General features: G+C 48.9%; 1 protein-coding gene across 6 annotated transcripts; it reads left to right on the top strand.

Annotated features, from left to right (window-relative positions):
* The first annotated feature begins 249 nt into the window (after positions 1 to 249).
* On the top strand, positions 250 to 27,298 carry PRPSAP1 (phosphoribosyl pyrophosphate synthetase associated protein 1). Of its 6 annotated transcripts, none has more exons than XM_063175869.1 (11): positions 250 to 402; positions 1,068 to 1,179; positions 9,215 to 9,267; positions 10,905 to 10,971; positions 16,077 to 16,249; positions 16,646 to 16,761; positions 17,455 to 17,510; positions 18,599 to 18,744; positions 24,609 to 24,679; positions 25,345 to 25,491; positions 26,205 to 27,298. In XM_063175869.1, the coding sequence occupies exons 2-11, from the start codon at positions 1,097 to 1,099 to the stop codon at positions 26,361 to 26,363; spliced, it is 1,071 nt and encodes a 356-aa protein (XP_063031939.1). In that variant the 5' UTR covers positions 250 to 402; positions 1,068 to 1,096; the 3' UTR covers positions 26,364 to 27,298. The 6 variants fall into 6 exon arrangements, with proteins under 6 accessions (XP_063031939.1, XP_063031940.1, XP_063031941.1 ...); XM_063175870.1 differs by lacking the exon at positions 250 to 402 and adding an exon at positions 465 to 562; XM_063175871.1 differs by lacking the exon at positions 250 to 402 and adding an exon at positions 610 to 788.
* The last annotated feature ends 271 nt before the right edge of the window (positions 27,299 to 27,569 follow it).

The following is a 27,569-nucleotide window of genomic DNA, read 5'->3' as shown; positions in this document are numbered from 1 at the left end:
CACTCTCAGTGCATGGAAAGGTCAGCCCAGCGCTCTGCCAGATGGGCTGGAGCTGACCTTTCCTATTTAACTAAGCCATTGAGTGCCTGTACCCGTGAGGATTCCAGAGCGGACAGCGGAGCGCCGGGCACGGAGCGTTCCCTCAGGAAGGAGGTGCGGGAGCCGCGGCCCGGGCGGATCCTCCCGCCGCCCCCGCCACAGAGCGGGGCCCGAGCGCCGCCGCTGCCGCGCTTCCGTTTCCCCCGCCGCCATCTTCGGCACGGGCACTTCAGCCACCGCCTACACCCCGTGCCTCTCACCGCCGAGCACAAGCGGGAGGCAGCCGCGCTGTGAACCGCCCTCAGGCAGCGGGAAGTGTACTTATCCCCCGAGGAGGGACGTTTCTGCCGCTGTCCTCCCGAGGTACCGGCGCAGTTGGGGCAGGCGGTGAGGGGACGCCGTGACGGGGAGTGCGGCGGCGGCGCCCTCACCTAAGATGGCGGCGGGGGCGGGCTTTTCCCGCCGAGAAGATGGCGGCGGAGGGAGCGCCGCTCTAGCCGGGTGGCGGGACGTGCTTGGCTGGGTGAGGGGAGCGGGATGGGACCGTCCCCCCCAGAGACCTCCCCCTTCACAGGGACTTCCTACCCTGCCACGGACACCTCTGTCCAGCCCTGCTGCATCACAAAGAACCCCCCCAGCCTTTCTCCCTCAGCTCACCCGCACCTTCTCCAGCCAAGGCAGCCCCTCTCCGCCTTGCTCCCGCCCTCATTTTGGGCTCATCCCTCCCCTCCTGCATGAGGGGCCACTGGGTGGGTGTGGGGTGGGGTTACCCGTTGCCTGTATACCCCTCTGCTCCCCGAGGCAGCCGCTGCTCCATTTTATTTTAATAATCATAATCTCCACCCTCCCGTTCATACTTTGCCGCAGGAATGGAGCAGCAAGTCCATAGGTAGCGGAAGGGTCCCCACCCTCCTCTTCCCCCTCCTCCTCCCCACCCCTTAAGGGGCGGTGATCGCGGCGGAGAGGAAAGAAAAGGATGCCACGGAAGCTGTTGTTGCCTTATAAATCTGTTTTTTCTCACTTTCGAGCTCCCCGGGGGTTGCATGACTCTTTGGCGATGAACGCGGCCAGAAGTGGCTACCGGGTCTTCTCGGCCAACTCCACCGCAGCCTCCACCGAGCTGGCGAAGAAGATCACGGAGTAAGTTACCTTCTCTTTCAAGTTTCTTTCTCCCCCATCGCTCCCCTGCGCGGGCAGGAGCCCTTCCGAGCGGCTGGAGAAGCTTCTGGCATCCCCCCGCCTTGCCAAGGCGTCTCCTGCGAACACCTTTGTGGAGATTTTGCACTGAGAATCTTCACCAACTCTGCCTGAGCCAGCGATGGTAATGGACCCGCCGCTTGCTCCCTTCTTTGACGTCCATTTCACTGCTGGAGAGGCTGGGCTGCAGCAAAAGCTGTTACTTTTGGGGAGGGAGGAGGTGAAATTTGGCCGGACAAACCTCAGAAAAGCAGTTTGAGCAGTTTTGGGAGATGCTCAAAACTTTCTCCGACTCCTGACCTTGTTTTCCCAACAGCTTCGGTGCTTGGGGCGAGGGGAGTGTCCATGTGCACATCGGCACCGCACCTTGCGCTGACCAGAGCGGATTTGGGAGAGCTGGGCAGCCTGTGCTGCTTGGTGCGGGGTAAAAGTCTGCCCCGTTTTCTTCACCCCATCGGTTTAGGCAGAGTTTGACCTTGTCTTGTCCGGGACAGGTGCGCTGGGTCCTGCTGAGTGAAGGGTGTCACAGCTGCCTCCAAAATGGGGCTTTTGGTGCACAGAGCTCTGAGTTTCCCCCAGCACTTGAACTTAGGGGTTGAATGAGTTTGGTTCAAACTGGAGCAGTCCCAGCCGAAGGGACTGTTCTGAGAAGGGTATCTGTGTATTGGGCTGTCAGCTTAGAACAGGGTCTGGATTTTCTTTATGCTGTTTCTCAGCTACTTTTCATAGGCAGTTGATCCCAAAATCGAGGGGTCTCAGTGCTTATTTCCCTGCTGCAGGTTACAGCATCCCAGTTATCCTTTGTAGGTGTCTGTGTCCCATTCCCATCTCCAAGGGTGTGTTTAAATTGGAAGTAGGACTTAAGTACAGGTGTGCTGCCACCTTAAACTATGAAAACACTTTGCTGTTTGTCCTGCTCACTTAATAAATAGTGTTCAGTCCTTAGCACAGATTATCTCCACAGAGCTGACTTGGCTGTTTGGCTGGGAGGTGTGTTGGATAATAGTGATGAACTTCTTCAAGTGTGAGGCTAAGAGGAAAATCCTTGTGTTTGGGAGTGGAAAGCTTTTTTTTTTTTTTTTGGCTCATGTATTCTTGCTATCTTTGGTCAGTTCTTTCACTGAACTCTGAAATTAATGTCTCTCTATAAAAGTAAGCTTTGCTGCAGCAGATGGAACAGAGTTCTGGAGGGCTTGTTCTGTTGCATCAGCATAGCACAACAGAATTCCCCTGGGGATGAGCTCCCAGTTCTCAGGACTGGAGGAGCAAACAGGCCATCCTTCTTCCTTGCTCTTTGTCTTAAAAATAACTCCCTTCTTTTTAAAGATGAAATGAGAAGAGACACGCAGAGGCTTCCCCAGGCTGTGGTGCTGACTGGGGTGATGTGCTGATGTTATCCCAGGGATGCTCTGAGGGGGAAAGAAGGAGGATCTGGATCCAGAATGACCTCTCCACTCCCTCCTTGATCTCTCACCAAGTAAATTTCTAGCAGGAGCAATGTGAGGTTTCTGCCTTGGCTCTGCCATCAGTGGGATGTTGGATGCTCTGGTGGTGGCACCCTGTGACACACAGCTGCTGTTTAACTGAGGGTTAAGGACATTTACCTTTGTTGTGGGTGCAAAATCTGGAACTCTGTGCAGTACAGATTTGCCCACAGTAAAAAGTCTCCCAAAATTAAAGGTATTTTCAGCATCTAGTGCTGTGGTTTTGCACTGCCTTCCCTTGGGAGCTCAAGGGCTGTTTCAGCTGATCTGTAACACATCCCTTGTTCTTTCAGGTTGCAAAAGATGCGTGGCTGCTGCCTTTCCCCCATCTCACATCTCAGCCTGTTCTTTGCTGGGGAGGTCAGTTGCACCTTTAAATAGAGTTGGAGCCATCTTACAAGGGTGAGTCTGTCCTCTAATATTGTGCGTTCCTTTTAAAGTTTTTTTATGACTTTGAGTAAAAGTACTAAAAGAACTTTAAAACAACACACAATATTAGGAGGGCCCCTTGAGACACCTGTCCATCTGAGCTCTGTCCTTTACCTGTAGGTGTGAGCTTAAGATCTCTACTTGAGTGGTTCTGACTTATCCTTTTTAAAATCTCAAGCCCAGAGAGGAGCAGTGTGACACTGCCCAACTTTCAGACACCTGATTTATCTCCTTGCTTTGTTTTCTGCAGAACTTCCAGAGCTGCTTTCATTTCAGGCTCTGAGCATCATGTTCTGGCACAGTTCTGATCTTCATCATTCCCCTTGAGCATTCTATAGTTATGGGACAGAGATAAATGGTCAGTCTTACTTTCACTTTAGGTTTTCAGAGCTTTACTTGGTGGTAGTGACTGCCAGGGAGAGGAGATGGTTCTGGATTATGAAGACCTTGTGAAACTTGAAATAGTGAAGATGTTCCTTAGATTCAGCACCACTGAAACATAAATAAACCCATATATTTACTTTTCCCTTATAAATTCAGAGTGATGATTATTTTATTTAAAATTCTTTCCATGATGGAAAGAAAACTCTTGCTGTAATTAGGAGACTTGGGACCTGATTACAAACTGCATTTTCAGGGGAGAAAGATAATTTCTGTGACCTAATGGGTCCTAATTCTGGTCCCTAATGGGCCTGTGTGCTGGGGGGGAGGGAGATCTGGGAAATCTTTTTGATCTTTAATCCAACAGATGCATTTAGATCTCCCTCTGACTGCAGTGCTTGGCTCAGCAGGTACAAATATTAGATTCTACTCACTGCTTATGTGTTTGGCTTGGAGGGGGGTGGTGATTGAATCTTGCTAATGCCTCCCCAGAGCTCCTGCAGCTCTGTGATGTGGGATGTGATACTGTCTCACTGCTAGCCCTGGATGTGAGTATTCCAGAGATTCACTCAGTTTGCAGCGTGGAAAACGCTGGTGATCTGAAGATAAAGCATTGCCATGAGCCTAAACAACATGGAATTAGGAGAACATGGGGATTTGTGTTTTGACCTGTGGCTGCAGGGAGCTGGGTCACAGCACTAAACCCAGGGTGGTGTTTTCTGTGACTGGGTAGGAGGGGAGCCCTGCTATGGGGGAAGAGTGTACATTCAGAGGACTTGCAGCAGCCTCCCTCAGCTGAAGGGGGATTTCTGGTAGGAAATGTATTCTTTAGGTCAATAAAAGGCTGGCAGAGGGGAGTCAGAGCATCTCTGTGCTGTTCAGGTGGAGCACAGAATGTGGATGAGCAGGCTGGGCTCATGTGGAGCTTTCTGTGCTGGCCAGCACAGCTTTAGGGGAGGTTCCTTCACCAGGAGTGGGCTGGTGGGAGCAGAGCAAGATCTGCCTGGTGTTTGCCACTAGCTGGGCTGCATGGCTTTGGTGTGGCTGCAACAAGTGATTCTAGTGACAAATGAGCAGCAGGGACTTTTCTTCAAATACCCAGTTGTGCTGGGTGGATGGAGAGAGGCAAAGGAGAGCTCAGATAGTTTTAAGGATATCCCAACAGATTGTATCCAGGAAGCTGCCATTCCCTTTCCTTTCCTGGCTGTTCTCATACTGGGGGATTAGGAAGTGCACAGCAGAGCTGCCATTGTGCTGGCTGGACCATGACTGATCTTTATTTAAAGATTTGTTCAAGTTTGAAAAGCAATTCAGAGTCAGGCTGTGGCTTGATTTGGCCACAGTCAGGCACAGCACAGACCCTCTGTCCTCTGCTCCAGCTCCTCCTGAGTCTGTACATGTAGGGAGAGTTGGGAGTTTGCAGAGGTGAGACCGGGGAAAGTGTTTATAATGAAGAGGATATTGCCAAAATAAAATTATTGTAATTAAGAGCTTTGAGTGCAGATTTCTCTTCACATGGAATGTTTGTGCTGTGAGCTGGCCAGAAGCTCCTTTGGAGATAACCTGACAAATGTTTTGGATTCTGGTCACAGAGGGGGACAAGGAAGCACGGCCTTGCTGAGGGCACTGAAACAGGCTGTGATGGCACAGAACACTGTGAGTACATCTGCCCCTCGAAATGGATTCAGCTGAACGTGGAGTCTCTCTGGCTGCCCTTTGTCTCAAGAGCCTGGCACGGTGATTTTTGAGTCTTCAGCGGAGCATTTTGAAGTCCGGTCTGATACAATGTTTCCTAAAATGCTGCAGTGTGTCACTTCCTCATTAAACCACAGGTGACTCCTGAGCTGTTTGCATTTAGATGTGAATTTGAGCCATGTTTTATAAACACTTTTGTATTCACAACTTCATATCCTCTTGGCATGTTTTGAGACTGCGGAAAGTTAGATCATCCTTCCTGGGCAATGTTTACAGATTCCAGATCAATAGGAATTTTTACTGGCCAAACGCTCTGAGTAGGATTTTTAAAGCCATAAAGAGGTTTGTTTTTGTTTGTTTGTTTGTTTGTTTTCTCTTAGATGCTGTCATGTCCCAGAGGAGTTGGTGCAGTGATGGAGCTAGCGTGAGGATAGCAGCTTATTTTGCTTGGAGATGTGATTTATCTGCAGGACTTAAAATGTTATTTTTCCTAGAAGCAGCTTTATCTCTCTGGGTGTGTGGTCTGGGTTACCTGCAGTGCCACTTTCTCTGTCCTAGGGCAGCTCTGCCTGTGTCTGCAGAGGAGTGATCAGTAACTGTGGTAGCCCAGGTTCTTGTGATTATGCTGTTAGTCCTGGAGCTGGATGAAAACAGCTCTTGCTGTCAATTCAATTCCTCTATCCTCTAAAGCAATAGCCAGTTGGGAGCTTCAGGATGGAGAGGATTTTGAGAGAAAAGATTTGGGATGGAAGAGAAAACAAGGGAGAGGTAATAGGAAGAGGAAATTTGTCTTTGAACTCTGGCTGCTGCCAGGCTGTGTGTGTGCCCTGCCCTTGACTTCCATGCAAATATCCCTTTTGATAAAGTCCTCTGGAATTTGGTGCTTCACAGCAGGAATTGTACCAACACTCCCCTCTTTATTGTTCTTGACTCAGTCAGGGTTTATCAGACTCCTTCCCTGGCTGATACCTTGTCTAACTGAAGCCTGGAGGAGGGGATTTGGTGCCAGGTGTGCCCCTGGGGTGCACATACCTCAGCTGCTCTGGGGGAGCTGCCTCTGGATCCTGCTGTGCCTGTGGCTCCTCTGGAGTGCTGCAGGCAGGGCTGCTCTGGGACTCTCATGGGCAGTTTTATCTCATATCCACTGCTCTTGTTTACTTGTAGTCAACAGTTGGAGCAGAGCTGGGATTTATTGTCTGACTAGAGCTGCTCATTTTCCTAAGCTGGCATCTGCCTTGTGTCTGCTGCTCCCTGCACCCAGGTTTGACAACTGAGCTGTTTTAGTGCCCCAAGCCAGGCTGGTTTAGTTCCTCTTGCCATGGGAGCAAACTTGCACTTGTGATTTCTTGTTTCAGCAGCACACAAACTGCATTGCTGCTCTGTGCTGAGTAGGAGAGCACTGGGCTCTGCTTTCTGCTGGCTGCATCATGGAATCATGAAGTTGGAAAAGAGCTTTAAGACTGAGCACAGCTGTTAACCCAGCTCTGCCAAAGGTGCCATATCTCCATGTCTTCTGAACCCCTCCAAGGATTGTGACTCCCACTTCCCTGGGCAGTGTGTTCCAAGGCTTGTCAGCCCTTTCAGGGAAGAAGTGTTTCCTAATATCCAATCCAAACCTCCTCTAGTACAACATGAGAGCATTTCCCCTTGAGCACCACAAATCTGGTTTTGTTTGCCAGCACTTAGCACTGCAAGTGCCACCTTCCAAGGGCTGTTTTGCTGAGATGAGTCTGCCTGGACTGGTTTTGAAGCTTTCCTTCCTGCCTTGAGATGCAGGGCTGACTAAGAGCACTTGCACAGCCTCTCCAATGGATTTCTTTTCCCCAGTACTGAGGTGGGATTGTGCTGTCTGCAGTGAGGTCAGGGCACACGTGCCTCCAAGGGGAGCTTGCAGGACTTGCTGTGCAGTTGTGGAGGAACAAGTGTGAGTCATTAAACATTTCCCATCACACACTGCTCTGGGCTGGGGGTGTGTGTTTCTGAGCTTGTTTGGACTCAGCTGCCTTAGCAGTGATTAGGACTAAGCTTGGTGCTTGCAGATGCCAGACTGTCCTCATCAGGACAGCAAGATCCCACCTGCAAAACTCACCTCTTGTGTCAGTCTGGCCCTGAGGTGCCCAGGCTTGCTTATACTTGACACTGAAGATACTGAGGATGCCTTTGCATTGCAGCTGCAAGTTTTAACCCAGCTGAGCTGAGAGGAGCCCAGGCAGAGATCTGTGAGACTTGTCTGGCTGCAGGGGATGCTGCAGTTGGTACCTGAGCAGGGCTGGTGACAGTCTGGCACATCCAGCTCTCCAGGGGGATGCTGCAGTTGGTACCTGAGCAGGGCTGGTGACAGTCTGGCACGTCCAGCTCTCCAGGGGGATGCTGCAGTTGGTACCTGAGCAGGGCTGGTGACAGTCTGGCACGTCCAGCTCTCCAGGGGGATGCTGCAGTTGGTACCTGAGCAGGGCTGGTGACAGTCTGGCACATCCAGCTCTCCAAGGGGATGCTGTAGTTGGACCCTGAGCAGGGCTGGTGACAGTCTGGCACATCCAGCTCTCCAGGGAGATGCTGCAGTTGGTACCTGAGCAGGGCTGGTGACAGTCTGGCACGTCCAGCTCTCGTGGTGGCAGTTTAGTCACCAGCCCAGCCATTGCAAAAGGTGCTGCCAGACACTCAGTGGGCAGGGGGTGTGTGCCAGGACGTGCTCTGGAGCCAGCTAAGCAAACATATCCCATGGCATCTGAGTGTCTGTTATCTCAGCTGTCCCAGGCACACTCTCCAGGCCAGCTTCAGCTGGGACCTCCAGCTTTGGCTCACAGCTGAGCCCTGCAGTTGCTGATGGCACAGAAGCAAGCCAGGGTCAGGCTGTGTTGCTTTCACTTCTGACAGCACAGATCTTTGTGAGAACTGAAGTGCAGGGCTGAGTTAGTGGCTGAGGAGATGGAGTGAGACCAACTGCTGAAGGCTGTAGACCAGAAAAAAACCCAGCAGAAGATATGGACTCTTCTATTTGGAGTTAGTCCTGATCTGCAGGATTTTGGCACATATCCAGGTAAATACAGTACAAGTGCAGGCAGGAAATTGCTGCCACAGTCAGCGTGGTGAACAAAGGTCTTTTTCAGGCATAAACTGTTTCCTAATTCATTGTGTGGCCGTGGCCACAGAGCAGATCCTGGGAGAGGAGGGAATTGCCCCACTCCATCTCACTTGGCCAAAGCATCTCCACTGCTGCAGGGTCTCTGAGGCTCAGGTTAAAGCACAAAAGCCTTTAAGTACTTACTAGTGGATTACTTGTCAGTACAGTTAAATACTGAAGTGTCACCTGAGGGAAAAGTCTGCATTTTGGAGCCTTTTAAAATGCTCTTCAAAGTCAGTCTTTGTTTTGTAAGAAAGGAATGAAAAAGAGAAGGAGGGTGACTAATCTTTGTTGCGATGAGTGTTGTAGATTTGATATTTGAGAAAAGGAAGGAGTAATTTGATAAAATAAAAAAAACTGAAGTTAAAATCTCATTAATCATTTGAGTTATTTCAGAAGGAAGGTTCAAGGAGAAAAAGGAAAAGAGGTGGGAGTCAAAAGAAGTGACTCAGGTGCCGTTAATTGAGTCTGAGTAAATCATTGAACTCTAGTTGCACATCAGGCCTGCCCGAGGGGGCATTGCAAGGCTGGCAAGGTGTCCTTTGCCACCAGGATCACAGCCTGTGGTCACTCCTGCAGCTCTGGGTACAGCAGTGACCTGCTGCAGAGCTCTGTGTCCCAGGGGCATCAGAGGGAAGGAGACCCCCAGGGAAGGGAGGATGATGTAGTTCTGCAGCCTGGCTGCCTCACTCAGCTCCCTCATGGGCAGAGCTGAGTGAGGCTCTGGTGTTTTGGTGGTGTGTGACCTGGTCCAGTCACACACCAGGTGGTTTTGGTGGTGTGTGACCTGGTCCAGTCCTGCTTGGCAGCACAAACTGCTGGTTCCTCCATTTCTCCATGTCTAATGTCCTTTTCTTCTTTGCAGGCGTCTCGGTGCTGAGCTGGGGAAATCTGTGGTGTACCAGGAGACCAATGGAGGTAAGAGAAATCTCTGCTATTTGCAACTGTTTTGAGGTAATCTTAGAAATGCTGGGCACCTCCATTGGCCAGACCTGTCTAAGAAGTGCAGTGATTCAGCTGTGATGTTACTGCTGCTCCTGGCACTGCTAAACCTCCAAGGCTGACCTTGGACAAGGCAATTAAACATGTTTCTTGTTTTCCCTGGTTATCTTGTTTGTCTGCCCATCTGCAAACTCTCCTCTAGAGCTCTGCCTCAGGTTTTAGCTGCTGCCAAATCTTTTATGCTCCTATGCTGAGCAAAACATCTCCAGATTTAAAAGTAATGCCCTGCTTTTTCAGTGTCTGCCTTGTGAGCTTTTAAATTCTCCCTTTCTTTCAGCCCTTCCCTGTCACACAGAATTTACAGCTGCCCTTGCTTTTAAAAGTGCAAATTCATGGCTGTGCTGGGGAAAATGCCTCTTGGAGGTTGCTTTTGTTTTTAAGGAGGTTAATACTCTGCAAGTGACCACTTTCAGATGCTGGGCTAAAACACAAAGGTATTGGCCAGCAGAGTTCTGCGGCCAAGAGTCATTTACTGTTTCAAGACCTCTGATACCTTGTTTGCAAGAGAGAGTAGAACCAGAGAGCTGCTCCAGACTGGAGGGAGGGATGGAGGATTTGTGGGGGTGCTGCTGCTGTTGCAGCCAGGATGGGCCTCACAGTGGGAGAGCTGCTGTGGTTATGCTTGGGCTGGCTGGTGCATTCCTGCCCAGGAGAGCTCGTTGCCCTTTGGGCTTGGTTTTAAATCAGGTTGCTTGCTCTGAGGTCTGAAGTCGTTTTTCATCACTGCACAGCAAATGAGTGCTCTCAGCAGAGCCCTGGAGGGTCACTGCCAGGCCAAGGCAATTGGAATTGCACAGCTGAGGAGCTGTCTCTCCTTTTCCTCACCCCTGCCCTCCAGCCAGGACTGTGTGGGAAGGGAATGGCTGAGGCAGGCACCTTGGGAAACCTGCACTCATTGTTTGGCTCTGCAGAGCTGCTCCAGGCTCAGCTTCTGCATTTGAGTCAGGGACTGTAGGGGTGGTGCTCAGCAGAGACCTCCAGCCTGTGTCAGTGTTGGAATGTCTTGAGATTGGGAAGTTCTTGCTCTGAACTTGGTGCTGCTGGTGTTGCCTTGAGCTCTCCAGCCAGCCTGGAGCTGGAGAGCTGAAAGAGCAAAGTGCAAAAAGTGCTGAGTTACCTTCTTGGAAGTACTGAAGGTTGTTCTGCCTTGGGTGGTTAACTGCTCACTAATGAATGTGCTGTTTACAGCTCTCAGCCCTCCATGGAAGTGTGAAAATGATTTCTCATTGAGAGTTAGGTAAATTGTCTTCTAAATTTTAAAATTCTAATTTCTAAATTCTAAAATTCTAAATTCTATAAAAAATAAACAGCAATTCAGCCTGCTTTTGCTTTGTAAATACAGTTAACTCACTGGTGTGTTATGCCAACTGTACCCAGGTCCAGCCTTTGGAAAATCCACTTGGCTCATCTGTGTATGTGCATGCACAAAGGGCAGAAGAGTGAGTCCTCACCTGCCCTGACCAGGGGGCAAGGTTCCTGCTACAGCATGGTGTGTTGTCACTGTCAACCTGATGTTTGGAAACAAATCTGACTCTGTTTTCCATCCTTTGCAGAAACAAGAGTTGAAATAAAAGAGTCTGTCCGTGGACAGGATATCTTCATCATACAGACAATCCCCAGGTGAGGCACTTGTGGCTCAGGTTTGCACCTGGGATGTGCTTTGGATGCCTGGATCAGCAGATTCAGTGGTTTGCTCACTGTGAAGCAGCACAATGAGCAGTGGGATTGCACTGTTGTCATTGCTGTGACTGAGATTAAGGCTCACATAGTGCTAAGCTGTTAACATTCCCAGGGGATTGGTTGCAGCTTCCCATCAAATAGCTGGAGTGTGTCACTTGAGGCAGAAGCAGAGTGACTGATGCTTTCCACTGAAGCATCCCTGCTCTGTGGCCTTGCAGGCTCAGCTGTTGGGTGATGTCTGACTGGATTTCCATCCCAGGATGGGGGAGTTCCTCTGCCTCCCAACCACCAAGCAGCAGAGCCACCATCAAACAGCAGCTGCTGCTTTCCTTGCAGGCTGGATTACCCTTCTCCTTCTGCTGGAGTGGTGTGAAACTGAACTGGTGGAATTCCACAGCCTCCTTCCTGTGCTTTTACAGTTTGTGAGGATGGTGGGTCTTTTTGGGTTTTATTTTGGGCTGTTCTAGGCTTGCAGTAAGAGAAGTGCTGCAAATAAGCAGGGGCCTGGAAAAGCATGGGTAACCCCAGGAACCTTGCTGCCTGCTGCCTCAGGAACAGCACTAGGGTGAGCCCACAAATAAATGCTAGGGAAGGGAGCCTACAAATAAATGATAACTTCCAATTGACCTACTGTGAATAGAGGAGGTGCTGTTTTCAGGGATGAGGTATTGATATGAGCAAACCAAGGACATTCCTGCTCTGATAGCTTTTTCCAAGTTACCAAATTCTGCTCAGATTTTGGAGATCACAAGAAGTAATAAGTTAGCAGAGCTTAATTTTAGCTCAAAAGTAGCAGGGAGCACAATTGCTTGGATACAGGATTTTTCCTTGCTTGCCAGAGAAGTAGAACCCACTGAGAATTGAAGTTCATTTCCTCTGTGAAATGCTTGGCCTGTTGCAGAGAAATCAGTAGGACTCCTAGAGCAGCTTACTCACTTCTGGAATTCCTCTTGCAGGCAGAAACATGTTCCTAGGGCTCATCTCTCTCCAGAGAGATGCCCCAAGTGTTTCCTCCCTCAGGGAGCAGCTAAATCTCTGCAAGATGAAAATCCCCTGCTGCAGGATTATGTTTTGGGTGAATGGTGCCATTCTGTTGTCCCTTGTGAAGGAGTTTTCTGGAATAACCTGTAACTGAGAGCTGTGTAAACATGAAACAGATCAAGTGTTCAGAGAGCTAACTCAGGGCATTGGGGACAGGAGCAGTTTTGGGAGGGGAAAACCTCCCCTTTGGTTTTAACTTGTTGATCCCCTTGTTTTTCCATTAACTGAGTTCAGTGATTTGGGCCAAGAAATGGATCTTTTTTAGCCAGAATGTTCAAGGCCCTCCAGGTGAGGAGCCAGTGTTGTGCAGCCAAGTCATCTTTCATTCCTGAACTGCAGCTGTGCCTTGCTGCATTGCTGGAGAGGACAGGTTCAAGGACATCTCAGTTCTGCAGTGGCTTCCAGGGAGCTTTTCAGGAGAGTCAAAACAACAACTGTGGGGAATAATCTAAGAATAGGAATTCTACACTCAGTAGTGGTTTGAAAAGTAAATATTAGGACTTGTTAGTAGAGAGAAAAACAACCTTGTTATGCTGCAGTGTGAATTCACAGTCTGCATCTTAAATGCACAGAGATCACAGAAAGACCTGAATATTTGATACAGGCTCCCTGTCACAGAAGCTGTAGCACAACCAAAAAAAAGGGTGACAAGGACAGTTACCATCCAAGACTGGTGCGTGGACTGGCATTTGTGTGAGGGAAAAATCAAATAGCTCGTGTTTAGGGAATAGAAAAATGAAGGGCTTGGTGATTTTGTGGTACCATAAAGGCAAAAGGAGCCTTTTAGTGCTGAGTGTTGGTGCTGATTGTTGCAAAGCCCATGGAGAGTTTCCCATAGGGTGTTTGCTCAGCCTCCAGAGCAGGGGTGTCAGGGGTGGCCCAGGCAGAGATCAGGAGCAGCTCTGGTGTGGCAGGCAGGGCGTGGGGCACAGCTGAGCTGTCTCTGAGTGTCCTGGTGATGAGCTGCCAACCCCTGTGTGAGGTCTTGGCTCAGCCCTCCCAGCAGTAACTTAACTGAGCATGACTTCAGGGCTGGAGATGGGGAGGGCAGCAAGAAGCCTGGGGTGCAGCAGGGAGCCTGGGGTGCTGCCTTGGGATGTAGCAGGGAGCCTGGGGTGCTGCCTTGGGGTGCAGCAAGGAGCCTGGGGTGCAGCAAGGAGCCTGGGGTGCAGCAAGGAGCCTGGGGTGCTCCCTTGGGATACAGCAAGGAGCCTGGGGTGCAGCAAGGAGCCTGGGGTGCTCCCTTGGGGTGCAGCAGGGAGCCTGGGGTGCTCCCTTGGGATGCACCAAGGAGCCTGGGGTGCAGCAGGGAGCCTGGGGTGCTCCCTTGGGATGCACCAAGGAGCCTGGGGTGCAGCAAGGAGCCTGGGGTGCTCCCTTGGGGTGCACCAAGGAGCCTGGGGTGCTCCCTTGGGATGCACCAAGGAGCCTGGGGTGCAGCAAGGAGCCTGGGGTGCTCCCTTGGGATGCAGCAAGGAGCCTGGGGTGCTGCCTTGGGGTGCACCAAGGAGCCTGGGGTGCAGCAGGGAGCCTGGGGTGCTCCCTTGGGGTGCAGCAGGGAGCCTGGGGTGCTGCCTTGGGGTGCACCAAGGAGCCTGGGGTGCAGCAGGGAGCCTGGGGTGCTCCCTTGGGGTGCAGCAGGGAGCCTGGGGTGCTCCCTTGGGGTGCAGCAAGGAGCCTGGGGTGCTCCTTTGGGGTGCGGCAAGGAGCCTGGGGTGCTCCCTTGGGTACCTGTTAGGAGATGCTGGGGCTGGGCTTCCTCCACCACTGTCATTTTTCCCAGCTGGTGCCCCTGGCTGGGGTCAGTGCCCCTTGCAGAGGAGCAGCTCAGTGGTGGCTCAGCATGAAACCATCTCAGCCCACCCACCCTGGGCCTTGCTGGAGGGACAGACAGACACATCCACCTCTGCCCAGTGCCTGTGGCTGCTGCACTGCAGGAGCCTCCCAGAGTCCAGCTTGGGATCCTGCTTGAATGCTGGGAGAAGTCCCCTCCTTGGATAACTTCTCATCAATGTGGCTGCTGGTGTCCTGTCACAGACGTCTTTTATGGAAAATCCTTTCCTTAGGATTTTTCCTCCTGAGAAGCTGAGAGGCCTCAGGAACAAAATGTAAGCATTGATTATCTGCTGTTGTGGAATGCAACAGGTGCATCTGTGATTGGCCCATGTTAATTGTTTCTAATTAATGGCCAATCACAGTCAGCTGGCTCAGACAGAGTCTGAGCCACAAACCTTTGTTATCATTCCTTCTTATTCTATTCCTAGCCAGCCTTCTGAAGAAATCATTTCTTCTATTCTTTTAGTATAGTTTTAATATAATATATATCATAAAATAATAAATCAAGCCTTCTGAAACATGGAGTCAGATTCTCCTCTCTTCCCTCATCCTAAGACCCCTGTGAACACTGTCACAATGTCCTGCAGCAGCACCAGGACTGCTGGTGCCTTTTGAAGCCCCAGTCTTGTTCTCTACCTGCTTTCCATGTGAATATGTATGGATTTTCAAAGAATAAGTCGAAAAATAATGATGAAAAATACTAAGTTTCTCAGATGAACTTTCAATAGGCTTCAGCTTGACCACTTTGTTTTTGTATGACACTGATAGTAGCATCTTTTTCTTCTCTCCCAGCCCCACTGGCACAGCTAAATCACCAAAGGGAAGAAACAGTTCTTTGTTGTCCTGTGTGGCAGGGGGCTGTGTTTTATGTAATTCTTGGCTGGGTGCTCCAGAGCCAACAAAGCTTTCTTGTGTGTAAATGGCATTGTGTGCACAGGCTGCTGGGGCCAGCAGGACAACAGAGACAAAAGAAGGGGCACAAGTGGAGGTTAATTTCCAAAGGAGGGCAGAGCAGTGGGGAAATGGAAATGGTCAGAGGTTTGTCATGGGTCATGTCTCTGGGCATTTGGAGAAGCTGTGTCAGGAGGAAAACAGGGCCTGTGGTGATGCACACAGTGTCTCTTGGTGCTGGCCTTAAGAAATAAAGGGGAACTAAAGGGAACTTAGCTTTTTTCCCCCATCCCAAAATGAATTAAAATGCAGATTAATGCACTTCTACTGGGCCACTCCAGTCATTGTGGGAGAGCAAACTGTAAATGGGATATTTCAGTCTCATGACCAGTGACAGGACTCGAGGAAACAGCATGAAGCTGAGTCAGGGGAGGTTTAGGTTGATACCAGGAAAAGGTTTTTCACCCAGAGAGATGTTGAGCACTGGAACGGGGAAGTGGCCACAGCACCAAACCTGTCTGAGCTCAAGGAGCATTTGAGCAGCACTCAGGGACAGGGTGGGATTGTTGGAGTGTCCTTTGCAGGATTAGCAATTGTGCTCATGCATGCTCAAACTCAGCATCTTCTGTGATTCCTCTGCCTAGGTTACTTTTTTGTTTGTTTGTTTTTTCTTTCAAGAAACAGTCCTCTAGCATTTCCTGTGCTGTTGTTCCTTCCATCTCTAGATCAGCTAAAGAGTGTGGAGATGCTGTTGCCCACCAAAGTGCTATATCTGGAGTTTATACTGCTCCAATTGCAGCATTTCTTAAGGCAGGAAAAATAACCTGCCTTACACTGTTAAAGAGGAAAAACCCTAAGAAATCCAATGTGGATGAAGTTATGTTGGCTACATGTGTGCTGCTTCTTTAAAAGACTATTTTATTTCAAACTACACTGTATCAAGTGACATTTGTTCCAAAGTAAATTCTATCAAAAGCCTTTTTTGTCAGATTATGGAGGGAAATCATCATTCACCTTATGTTAGAATATAAAATCAAATTCCAGCCCACAGCTCTTGAGTGCTGGTGTCATGTCCTGTATGTGTAAGAGTTGATTGTAATTTGTTGTGGCGTGGTGGAAGGAGCTGTGTGGCTGCAATCTGGGTCTGGCATACATTAGCCTGAGATGCAGCATTATTTCCTTGGGATTTTGGTGAGGGCTAATCTGGGTATAAATGGAAAAGGAGTTGCACTGGAAAAACACCTGCTGATATTTGGAATTGTGTTCAAACTTCCTAGAGATGTGAATACTGCTGTCATGGAGCTGCTGATCATGGCCTATGCACTGAAGACTTCCTGTGCCAGGAACATCATTGGGGTCATCCCCTACTTCCCCTACAGCAAACAGAGCAAAATGAGGAAGAGGGGCTCCATAGTCTGCAAGCTGCTGGCTTCAATGCTTGCCAAGGCAGGTGAGTGTCCCAGGGAGCAGCAGCACAGCAGGTTTGGTGCTGCTGGGCATCCCAGAGCTCATCTGCCCTTCCATTCTCCTGGTTGATGTGGGGATGTGTTGCTGAGATCTTGAGCCACATTAAGGGAGTTAATTTCCTTCAGCTTTCTTGTGTTTCTTTGTAACTTGCACCTGGGGAGGTGGCCTAGAAATGTTACAGTGAAATGCAGTGTGGCATCACATGCCTGCTTCTCATTATGGCTGTGGAACTTTCTGTGTTAATCTGTTCATGATTATTTTATGCCAAGGCATAATAGTCTGAGTAATAGCTAAAACAGTCTGGAAAATGGAGATGTTGAAGGAACTCCAGCCACGTGGGAATATTTTCAATAAATTGTTGTCTTTTTTCCCCCCTTAGGTTTAACACACATTATCACTATGGACCTTCATCAAAAGGAAATCCAAGGCTTCTTCAGCTTTCCAGTAGACAACCTGAGAGCATCCCCTTTCCTGCTTCAGTATATACAGGAAGAAGTGAGGTTACTCTAGTTCTGTGTATATCAACTTGTCTGAGCTCATTTTCATGTCATGCCAGCATTGGGGCTGTCCTTAAGTAGAGGTGATGGTGTCAGTTTAGGTCAATCCTTCTGTTAATGAATTCTTTCTCAGGGGATACCTATTGCATGTTTCATGGGAAGATGTTGCACTTCTCTGACTGGGTAGAAACTGAACTGCAGCACAAGCAGGAGAGAAGCTTGCTCTCTGTGGAGTTAGTGCCATTTGAGAGATGCTACTTGTGCCTCTGCCTCTAATCACCTCTGAAATCCTGTTAAACTGCTCCCCTTCTCCCTTTGTGCTGTCCTGGATTTCTGTCTGCTCTGAATTATTGATAGACTTTGTCTTGGGCTGAGTGTAGGAGTGCTGAGCACAGCAGGGCTGGGAGCAGGGCATGGAGGTTTTGTTCTCCATGTGCAAAAGATGATGATTTATTCCCACATGGAGAGAGCAAGGCTTCCCCATATGGGAAGGGTTAAACATAGTGAACATTCCCACCTTTGCAGAATGCACAAATTGGAAGCAAGTGCAGTTCCTCTCTAGTTTCTTGTCACAGAATGATTATTTGGTTCTGGGGAGGAGGATGGGTGAAATTATTCAGCCATGTTTCAAACTACTTACACCCTAGGAAGAATATATTTTTTAAATTAATTAACTTTTTATCATATCCAGATTCCAGATTATAGAAACGCAGTTATTGTAGCCAAATCTCCTGGTGCTGCTAAAAGGTAAATGGATCCTTTGCTAGCTGGTTAAAAGTTACTTGGAAAATACCTGAGCTGGTGGAAGATATACCAGGGAAAGTATGGGAGGGTGGCAGATGGGTTGAGAATCATAATTCTTTTGTGGCTGGAAATGGGATGGACACGGTGCAGATAGAACTTTGTATTCCCACCCCTATGGGTGTAACTCTGGCAGTCTCACTGAAATGGTTCAGCTGGGGTTCACCTTGCTGCTGGAGTTTCAGCAGTGCCTGACCATCTCAGAAAGAAATTAGAAATGTGGAAGGAACACAGGAGAGCCTGTGGTGGAGGCAAGGGGTATTGGAAAAATGCTCCCAATATTCCCAGTTAGATTGTGCCTGGGCCAGTCTGACCCTCGCTGCTGGGCCAAAGGCAGCAACTGTGGTGTGTCACCCCAGAGATACCTTGGCTTGCTGGTGGTTGCAGCTGGGCACTGAACAAGTCCAGGCTTGTTAGGAACCCCGTTTACCTCGGGAGGAATGGCTTCAGGCGATGGTGAAGAGAAAAAGGAGAGGATTCTGCTGGAGGGTTTAATGTCCAGAGGTTTATTCCATGGTTACAGAGGTCTGAACGTGAGCAACTGCTCCAACAGAACCCCGGCCGCATGGTCTGATCACCTTTTAAGCTCAGGGACAGGGGAGGGGAGGTACAGGTGAGCCACCAACCAGGTGAGAGGGGCAGGGTCTCAGGGGAAGATGACACCCAGTCAGGCCAATGACCCCTGGGCATAGGGGCATCCTTTGAACTTGACCAACCACACGAGGCCTTGCTGGAATGTTCAGCCTGATTGACAGGACTCACTGAGCAAGGGGGCAAGGGGGAAGGGAGAGAGGTATAGGCACACCTGGGGAAGTGACCTGGAAGGCCAAAATGGGACATTACAGCACACCACAACAAAGGGGTAGAGCGGGATATTAATAAGGAATGAAGAATCACATCCAGTGAGGTTTCTTGCAGCGAAACAGCCGCAGAGGCGCGGCCTGTGCTTGCTGCAGGTGTGGTGGAGCCTTGCTGTGGTGGGCTGTGAAATGCCTGAGCCCAGCAGGTCCCTGAGGGGCTGGTTTGCCTTGCAGGGCTCAGTCCTACGCCGAGAGGCTGCGCCTGGGGCTGGCAGTGATCCATGGCGAGGCTCAGTGCACCGAGCAGGACATGGACGACGGGCGGCACTCCCCTCCCATGCTCAAAAATGCAACTGTGCATCCTGGCCTGGAGCTGCCATGTAAGATCAAGCTTCTCTGCTTACCTTTTGGGAGGGGGAAAAAAAAGGAAAGTTTGGTGGGAAATTTCTGTTTGTTTATCTGTGTGGGTGTAACCAACCCAAAGGCAGTTAGACCAGTGGGATTTTTTTTCATAGAAAGGTTGATATCAGTGAGTTGTGGGAGAGGTCACAGGGTTCTTATTTAACTCCTTCTGGCCATGCAGTATTTTCTCCATGGCTCTGCCTGCTCCATAGTGTTAGACTGACAAACCTCTGATAAAGGTGGTGCTTTTACAGTGTTTAGCAACAGAATTCATTGAGCTGATGAAACAAGGGGGATGTAAAAGTGTAAGTAATGAGATAACAACCACTGAGACAGGCTGCTGGCTCCACTGGGGAGGGGAGGGCTGGTCTTTGTCTTCCCTTCTCTGCAGCCATTGTTACTGCTGGAAATCTTCACCTTGGCACCCAGATGATCATATTCCAATGTCAAGGATTTGAGGTTTATGTGGCTGGGGTGAGTAGGTTCTCCAAGAACATTGTTGACTTGCTTCTGGAGCTCTTGCCACTGATTTGGGAGCTGAGAGCAAAAGAAAAAGAGGAAACTTTTGTGTTCTGAGAAATGCCATCCTCAGGATTGCTTGTATTCCTGCAGCAGCCAAATACCAACAGTACAATCAAAATCCAGCTCCCTTTTGGGAGGATTTCAGCTTTCTAGGCAGGTGGTGGCAGGACAGAAATTGAGAGCAGGAAGGTGGCTGAGAAGTGCCCGTGGGAAAAGCTGTGTGCTGCTGTGTGTGGCAACACCAGCAGTGGTTTGGGTTGCTGATAATCATCTAATCTTTGGAAATTTAGGGAGAACATCCAGCCAGTCAGTGGGCAGCTTGTGGAGGGGAGGCAAGTAAGACTGTAGGCCTTTTACATCACCCCAGCTGTGTCTCACTGCAGTACAATCAGTTAAACAGTACTTTTGTTGCTGGTGAAACTCCTCTTGGGCCTTGAGGGGCAGGTGGGGTTTGGCAATGTAGTTTAGGGCTTTATTGTTCTGCTTCTGACAAGGGGATTTTTTCATGCCTGTCCAGGAAAGCAGGAATTTGCATGGTTATTCTTCACTTTCTCCTTCCCCTCCTATTCTGGAGGATGCTGTCCTCCAGAATATCAGTAGCTGACATTTGTCTGCTATGGAGGAATTGATGTGATTGTAATTTTATTTCCAGCCATGTCACTTCAGAGAAGCTCAGCTGTGGAAGGTTGTGCTGCTGGAGAACCCTGTAAATGGTTGTTCATACAGAAATGTGCCCTTGTCCAGTTTAATTATGAATCCAATGGGAAATTGTTTTCAGTCCTCAGCTATCCAAACACAGACTAATTTGCTGTGTATCACCACTTTCTTATTTTATCTCCTGCTGCACAGACTCAGCACTTGACCAATGACCTTACATCCCAGCATGCCTAAGGCACAGTGTAAAACAGTTGAGCTGTGGCTTGGCAGCTCTGTCATGGGGTGGATTGTGAGGCACAATTGCCCAAAACTCTCAGCAGAGGCTGCTTTTCTCTGCAGTTTTCTAACCTGAGAGATGCCTGATTTTGAGTGAGCTGGGTTCTGGAGGTGCAGAATTGAGATTATCCCTATCTAAAAGCAGTCTGTGCATTCTGGTGGTGTCACAGTCTCTGAAAGTGCAGCTGGGATGGCAGTGCTGTGGGTGTCTGTGCTGACCCCCTCTGCTGTGCCTCATTTCTTCTCCAATTCAGGCATTTTCAAAGCATCTTCCCACCTCAATGTCACATGATTCCAAACCCTCATTCAGCTCTGCCTTCCTGCTGGTGAAAGCTCTGAGGGCAGAGTGTAGCAGGGTTCAGCTCTGTGGTTGGTTGTGAAAGGTCAGACACGTGCTGCTGCTCACAACTGGATTTTCCTTACACCAAAACTGCCCTCACACCCTCTGATTGTCAAAACAAAAGTTGTCTTTGAGTCTGCCTGGCCCAGCAACCAAACCTGGGCCTGGCAGGTGGGAGCTTGGGGATGTTCCTGGGGAGTGCCTGAGACTTCTTGTGGGGCATCCCACCCTGGGCTACAACCAGATCAGTGTGGAGCATCCCAGACTTGGCAGCTGAAGCTCCAGACAGTTTGTTAGAGGCAGGAGAGGGGTGAGACCTGTGCTGGGGAGCAGCCCCAGAGCCCCACAGCCATGGCTCATGCTCTGTGCCATTCTCCATGGGCCCCTGTGTCCTGGCATGCACCTCCTCCCCCTGTTCTAGCAGGGATCATGTGCCTCTAATTAATGAGTGCTAGGCAGTGTAATGGCTTAGTTATTGTCCTCTGAGTGTGGCCTGATGTGATATTGTGGTTGGTAGGGAGCCACAACAGAAAAATGCCAGAGGTGCTTCTAATTGCACTTCAGATGCTTCACTGGAGCAGCAGCAAGAGCCCTCAGCAGTGCAGCCCCTGGGATCAGAGCCTTGGGGGCAGGATGTCACTCCAGGGTTATTTATTCCCTTTGGTTTGTGCCTTTGTGTCTCTGAGCTTGCAGCTGGCTCGGGGCTGTGCCTTAACAAATGCAGGGGGGCTCTTTGGCTGTTTCCTGGAGAAAAGAGTGGGGAACCATCTGTTAAATCATTCCAGAACTTTGTACAGAGAGCTAATGGTCTGCTTGAGTCCCAGAGCCCAGCAAACTGCCACAAAGGGAGTTTGGGGGAGAAACTGGAGTGACCATGGCTCTGTTCCTATTCCCTACCCCCATCTTGCCTGTGTTTAGGCTGGGCACAGGGGTGTTTGCTGTCCTTCCAAGGTTATCTCTACCCAAAACACTTCATTCTTGAGCAGCCTTTTGCTCCCAGGCTCTGATGTAAATGCAGCATTATATTTCTTGGTGATTGTCACTTTAATTTGCACTGTCAGCTCCAAACAGAATTTATTTTAGTGTTTCTTAACCTGGTTTTGACCACTTAATTAAAGCAACATGTTTACACACCTGGGAATGTTCTTTCTTAGTGCCAGTGATCCTGCCTTTAACATGTGGTACTTTGGTGTATGTTATGCACATCTGAATGAAAATGTTCTTTGAAATTCTTGTTTTAAAAAGAAATGGTGGTTGGTCTAGTTTTTTCCTCTTTTTTTTTCCCCCTCAGAAGCTACAGATACCACAAGCATCTTTTCTTACTCCCCAGAAAATGTCAGCAACTCTTTAAACCAAACTTGTACATGATCCAAGGGGTTACACCATACAGAAATACCAGCATGGCTTATTTCTGTTCTCTTCTGTCTACAAACATAGAGGGTTGTGTCTGGGAAGAAAATATTCTTTTATTATTTGAATCATTTCTCAAGGCACCTCCTCGTAGCAGTTCTGACTTGCACTTCTTGATATGTTCAAAGATTCTGAAGAAGAAGCTGGCTGCACTAACCCTTGTGTAGACTCTCATCACCTTGGAGCAGTTGAGATTTGATGTGGTTGTGGGTAGATCCTTGGCTTGCAATTTTTTTTTCTTTTTTTTGCAGAGAAAATTGAACAAGGAAAAGGGAGAACATCTCTTTAAGATCCGGGTAGGTCGACACGTTGCCTACCATTCTTTAAAAATAAACCAAAATTGAAATACAGCTTTTAAAAACCAGACAGATGCAAAGCACTGCTAATGTTGCTGGTTGCCATGTTAGCCTTTAAGCATAGCAAGGAATGTGGCTGCTTCCTTCATGGAGTAGAAGGAAACTGATTTGCTGAAACTCCATATCTCTGTGAGTAAAACAGTGCTGAATTTCAGCTCCCCAGGCCTGTTCACCATTTGTGTAGAAAAGTTTCCCCTGAGCTGGCTGTTGTAAACAGAGATGGCACTCATCACTGGATACACACAGAGGCTGGGATGGCAGCCAGGTGAATCCTTTTGATACTTCCCAGCTCCCACCAGGAGCTCTATTACTGTCCAGACTAGACAGTAAACTCATAACTAATCTGAGCAGGTCAGTAGTGCCTGGAACTGGAATTTATGATCTGCTTATCTCTGGTGGTGCTTAATCTTCATTTATTATAAATAATCTTCCTTCTCATAAAAATATTTTTCCTTCAGGATTTAGATGTGACTTTGCATTTGGTAGGAGACTCAGAAATAACCATGCAAGGGAGGCTGAGGAGTCTGTGCCATGAAGAGCTGTTGATTAACTCTTCAGTCCAAGGTAGCTGTGACTTTTATTGCCAGGTTTTGCAGTTAGTGATGGGACTTGGGGCAGAACAGAATTACTGGACACCTTTTATACAGTTTTGGTAGGTTTATGGCAAACCAGCCTGTGGAGTAGGTCATGGATGTGAAGAACAGCTCTACACTAGAATCTTGGAAGTTGTGGTGTTTATAATTGCTTTCATCATATCCCTCAGTGTGAGTCACTCACCCAGCTGTGCTTGCACTCTCAGCATTCCCAGGCACTGATGAGATATGGGAATGCTGCTGGATCATCCTGCTGTGCAGGATGGGGAGTTTGATGTGAGACTTTTTTGGTGAGGAGAGCAGAGATCAATATTTAGTCAGGCTTTTTGCTGGGCAATGCCTTGTGTGTTCTCCTGCTGCTCAGGTATTACATTGAAGTGAATTATCCTAAAAGAGAAAAATCTTGCTTTGTCTGAACTCCTTGAGGCACTTGAGAAGCCTCTGTGGCCAGAATCCTGGCAAGACCTGAGCTTACAAAAGGAGGGGGGCACCAAGTGCCTTGGTAGGACACTTTGCACTCACTGTGGAGAGTACAAGAGTACAAAATAGGGCTGTGGGGTGTGGAGGTGGGCCAGGTAAGTGTTACAAAATGCTGGAGGTGCCTCTTGGCTTCAGTGGTTAGATCAGCCCAGATTGTCACCTGCTGACACATGTGTGCCCACCACAGTGTCCTTTCCATGCTGGAGGGTTTTGCACCAGCCCCCCATGGCAGGTGAGAGGTTTGGCAGATGGACAGCAAGGCCCTGGCCTGTGCTGGAGCTTGGTTGCTGTTTGGTGTAAGTCTGAGGGCTGTGTTACATCTGAACACTCTCAGTGCATCTCAGATCTCTGGTGTTTTCATGATGCTGCTGGAATTTTAGCAGGGTGTGGTTTTGCATGGACCCTGTCAGTGCAAAAGTAGTGTCAGGAGGGAATGGAACCTTATTTCCCAGGACATCTCTTCACTGTGTGCCAGGTAGCACAGCCTGTCAGTGTGTGCTTTGATCCAATTGCTGGTTGCACTGAGCTTGTTGAACTGAGTTTCAGCTGGATTTTGTCCTACTCTTTCCATTAATCCACTTAAAAAATAATCAGCAAATTTGCTTCTGCAAACTTCCTGAAGCATTCTTTGCCTGAGCAGGTGGTGTTAAGGTTCTTACACCCTCTCAAAGACCCCTCTGTGTTTGGTGATGTGAGAAAGCAAATGAGCTGCACTGCAAGTCTCTGGTCCTACAGATGATTTATTGAGTCCAAGAGGTGAAAAGTTGTACCTTGTAAAGCACCTGCCCTTTGAGAGGTGCTGCTTAGAAATGCCCATTTGTTGTTCCCAGTCATGGAATGGACCCTTTTTCAAGTCCTGTGCTGGAGCACAGAGAAGGTCACTGATATTGCCCATAAACCAGGTGCTGCTTTGTAACTCTCCTTGCACAGGGGTCTGTTAGAGAGTTGGAGTTGCTTTCTGTTTCTGAGGTCAGTACAAAATCCCCACAGAAACAGAATCTCCTCTTTATGCAGCAGTGTTGTTCATTTGAGGAGAAAAATGATGGTTAAACGAGTTCCTCACTTAGGTGGGTGTCAGGATCATGTCAAGCACATCTGTGTCTGCATCAGTGTAAGATGTTTAATGGTTCAGCCTCTTGTCTGGTGGAACTGTGGGGGTTTGACTCAAGCCTGAGTCACCTGGACTCTTTTTTTTCAATTTTCTTTAGTGATGATGGCCAAGGAGAAACCGCCAATAACTGTGGTTGGAGACGTTGGAGGAAGGATTGCCATCATCGTGGTATGAGTGTGAGGGGGACAGGTGGGGGGTGGCTTCCTCACAGCATCTTTGCTTCAGCTGTTCCATCCCTGAGGGTCACAGGGATGCCTGGTGTAGGAGTGGGAACCTGGTTTTTAGACACTCTTTTCTCCAGTAATGTTGGTAGCTTTGGTTATTTCAACTTTCTGTTGAAAACCATTTGCACTTCAGCTCTTTAAGCCCTTAAATGTCCTTGCTGCCTTGATTCTGTGTGTCAGATGTCTGCAAGTAATGAATAAATCCAGGGCACACAGAAAACTCCTGAAGTGTTAAAAAACCCCAAACAAAACACTTGCCAAGCCTCTCTTACTTGCTATGCCATGCTGCAGTGTAAGTAATCAACATGCAGCTCCTGCCCCATGGAAAAATACTCCTTGCTGATGATAAACTGTGAGTGCATGTGCAGGGACTGATTTGTTTCCAAGACACAACACTTGTTCTCCACACTAGCAAAAGGGTCATTAAACCAGGGAAATAGCATTCACAGATTAGTCATGCACGTGGCTGTCCTCATCAGCAGCTGAAGTGGACAGGGATTCTATTTTTCATCTGTGTGCATGGCCAAAGCTGCAGTAGCCTGCAGATCCACTCCTGCCCTGCAGGCTCTGAAAACCTCTGGGTTTGATGTTATTTCTGTTTCTGCTCAGGATGACATCATTGATGACGTGGAAAGCTTTGTAGCTGCTGCAGAGATCCTGAAAGAGCGTGGAGCCTACAAGATTTTTGTGATGGCAACTCATGGGCTCCTGTCAGCAGATGCCCCTCGTCTCATAGAGGAATCTTCCATTGATGAGGTGAGGCTGCTCTCCAGACTGCAGAGCTGGGGTGGCACCAAAATTCACAAATTGATGTCCTTCCCAAGGCACGTAGCTCATGTCTGGAATTACTCATTTAATCAGGTGCTTTCAGTTAGCTGGTTCTTCACTGGAACACACACAGAAAAAAAAGTGTGTGTGATTAATCCTTGCTCAGATCAGATCTGCTTCCCTCTAGTGCATTTTCTCCCTAACAAAAATATTAGTCATTCCTGCCTGGACACTTCCCTCCCTGCAGCTGGGGCTGTGTGGCTGCCATCTCACTGTGAGCCCCTCTCCCCCAGCTGATCAGGGGCTGCTGGTACATGAAGAGGACAGGATTTCAAACTTAATAATAGATTTTGTGATCTGAGTGGACCCATCAGCCTGTTGGAGAGTGCTGGGTATGAACTCAGTATTAGATCCTGTGATCTGAGTGGACCCATCAGCCTGTTGGAGAGTGCTGGTTATGCACTCAGTATTAGATCCTGTGATCTGAGTGGACCCATCAGCCTGTTGGAGAGTGCTGGTTATGCTGGTCCCCTCAACAGACTGTCACAGAGGGGAGACCATTTATTTTCATCTTTTTTCCTGATATTCAGGGAGTTCTCCCCCTGAACTGTGGAGCAGCAGCACACACCCCTCAGCGTGGCTGCTCAGGGAGGGTGAACATCTCAGCAGCACAACTTCCTTTCCTTTCTGGCCCTCCCTAGGTGGTGGTGACCAACACTGTTCCCCACGAGGTGCAGAAGCTGCAGTGCCCCAAGATAAAGACTGTGGATATCAGTTTGATCCTGTCTGAGGCCATCAGGAGGATCCACAACGGCGAGTCCATGGCTTATCTCTTCCGCAACATCACCGTCGATGATTAGACCTGAGCCTGCCCCTGTCCTGGATTCCACAAGAGAAGGAAATCTGCATGGAAAGGCAATACCATAAAACATAGGCATAACACAGCTGTTTATTTTTGTAGGAGTGTTGAGGTTTTCAGGGTCTTGAGGCGTGAGATCTAATAGAAAAAAAAAAAAAAATCAACCTGACCAGCACTTTACAAGTCAATAGAAGGGGCCACTGGCAGTGGGGGGAATTACACCTTAATTGAGAGAGATGGAGAAATGAGGTGGTGTTGTTGAATTTTTAAGTTCCTTTAATGATTTTTTTTTTTTTAGTGTGTTTTCTCTTGCCCTGTAGGGGCAGAAAGAAAAGCTAAACAGAAGTAGCTGTCAGCTTGTGAGAAGGGAACAGGGACTGCTCATTGCTGTGTGGGCAGTGAGAGCAGCCTTTGGGGTTGTTTCTGCCTGTGTCTCACCCCAGAGCATGGAAGGGAATGTTCAGGCTGTGCTGCTGGCAGAGCTGAGCCAACAGCAGCTCTGTGCCAGCTCAGTGGCCTCTCCTCTCCTGCACAGCAGAGCAGGGACTTTCATCAAAGCTCAGTGAGCAGAACATCCCAAAGGACAGCTTAGGGCAACCCATTGGCAGGGCTGCTGCCATCCCTGGGGCAGGGAGCTGGGAAAGGCTCCTGTGTGTGTCCCAGCAGAGCAGGAGTGCTAGATAATGTGTTGGCCTTTTCATTTTGCAAGCTTTGGATCATTATTGCTCTTCAGTGATGAATCACGTGAGGGTCTTGCTCCTCTCTGGGACACTTGTCTGCACTGCAAAACCAGGCACAATTTTTGGAGCTGCCTGGGGCTGAGTTTGTGGCAGAGTCTTGTGGGGAAGGGAAGTTGGAACAATATCTGCTTCTAATGCAGCTGTGCTCTCCAAAACACTAACACTGAACCTGCAATAAAAAGTGTAAGATTTTTCAGCTTTGGTGCTTCCTATGAATGCTGTGCCCTCTGAGGAGCTGCTGTGTCTGTTCAGTGGGGCTGTTGCTGTAACAATGCTCAGCTTGCAGCCTTCTTCCATGGGGAAGTAGGACTGGCTGATCACTCCTTTCTTGAGTGATGCTGATTTTTGGGTGGAGGGGACACTTGAGGAAACAGCACAAGATGCATGTGGAAGGCTTTGTCTCCAGGATGATATAAGGATAAACTCCCAAACTGATCTTTCCCCTTGATGAGACAAACACACTCCAG

The sequence above is a fragment of the Melospiza melodia genome, chromosome 24, assembly GCF_035770615.1.
Source record: "Melospiza melodia melodia isolate bMelMel2 chromosome 24, bMelMel2.pri, whole genome shotgun sequence".
Lineage (NCBI taxonomy): Eukaryota > Metazoa > Chordata > Aves > Passeriformes > Passerellidae > Melospiza > Melospiza melodia.
The sequence above is the reverse complement of the archived record's forward strand: the minus strand, read 5'-3'. Positions and strand labels throughout refer to the sequence as shown.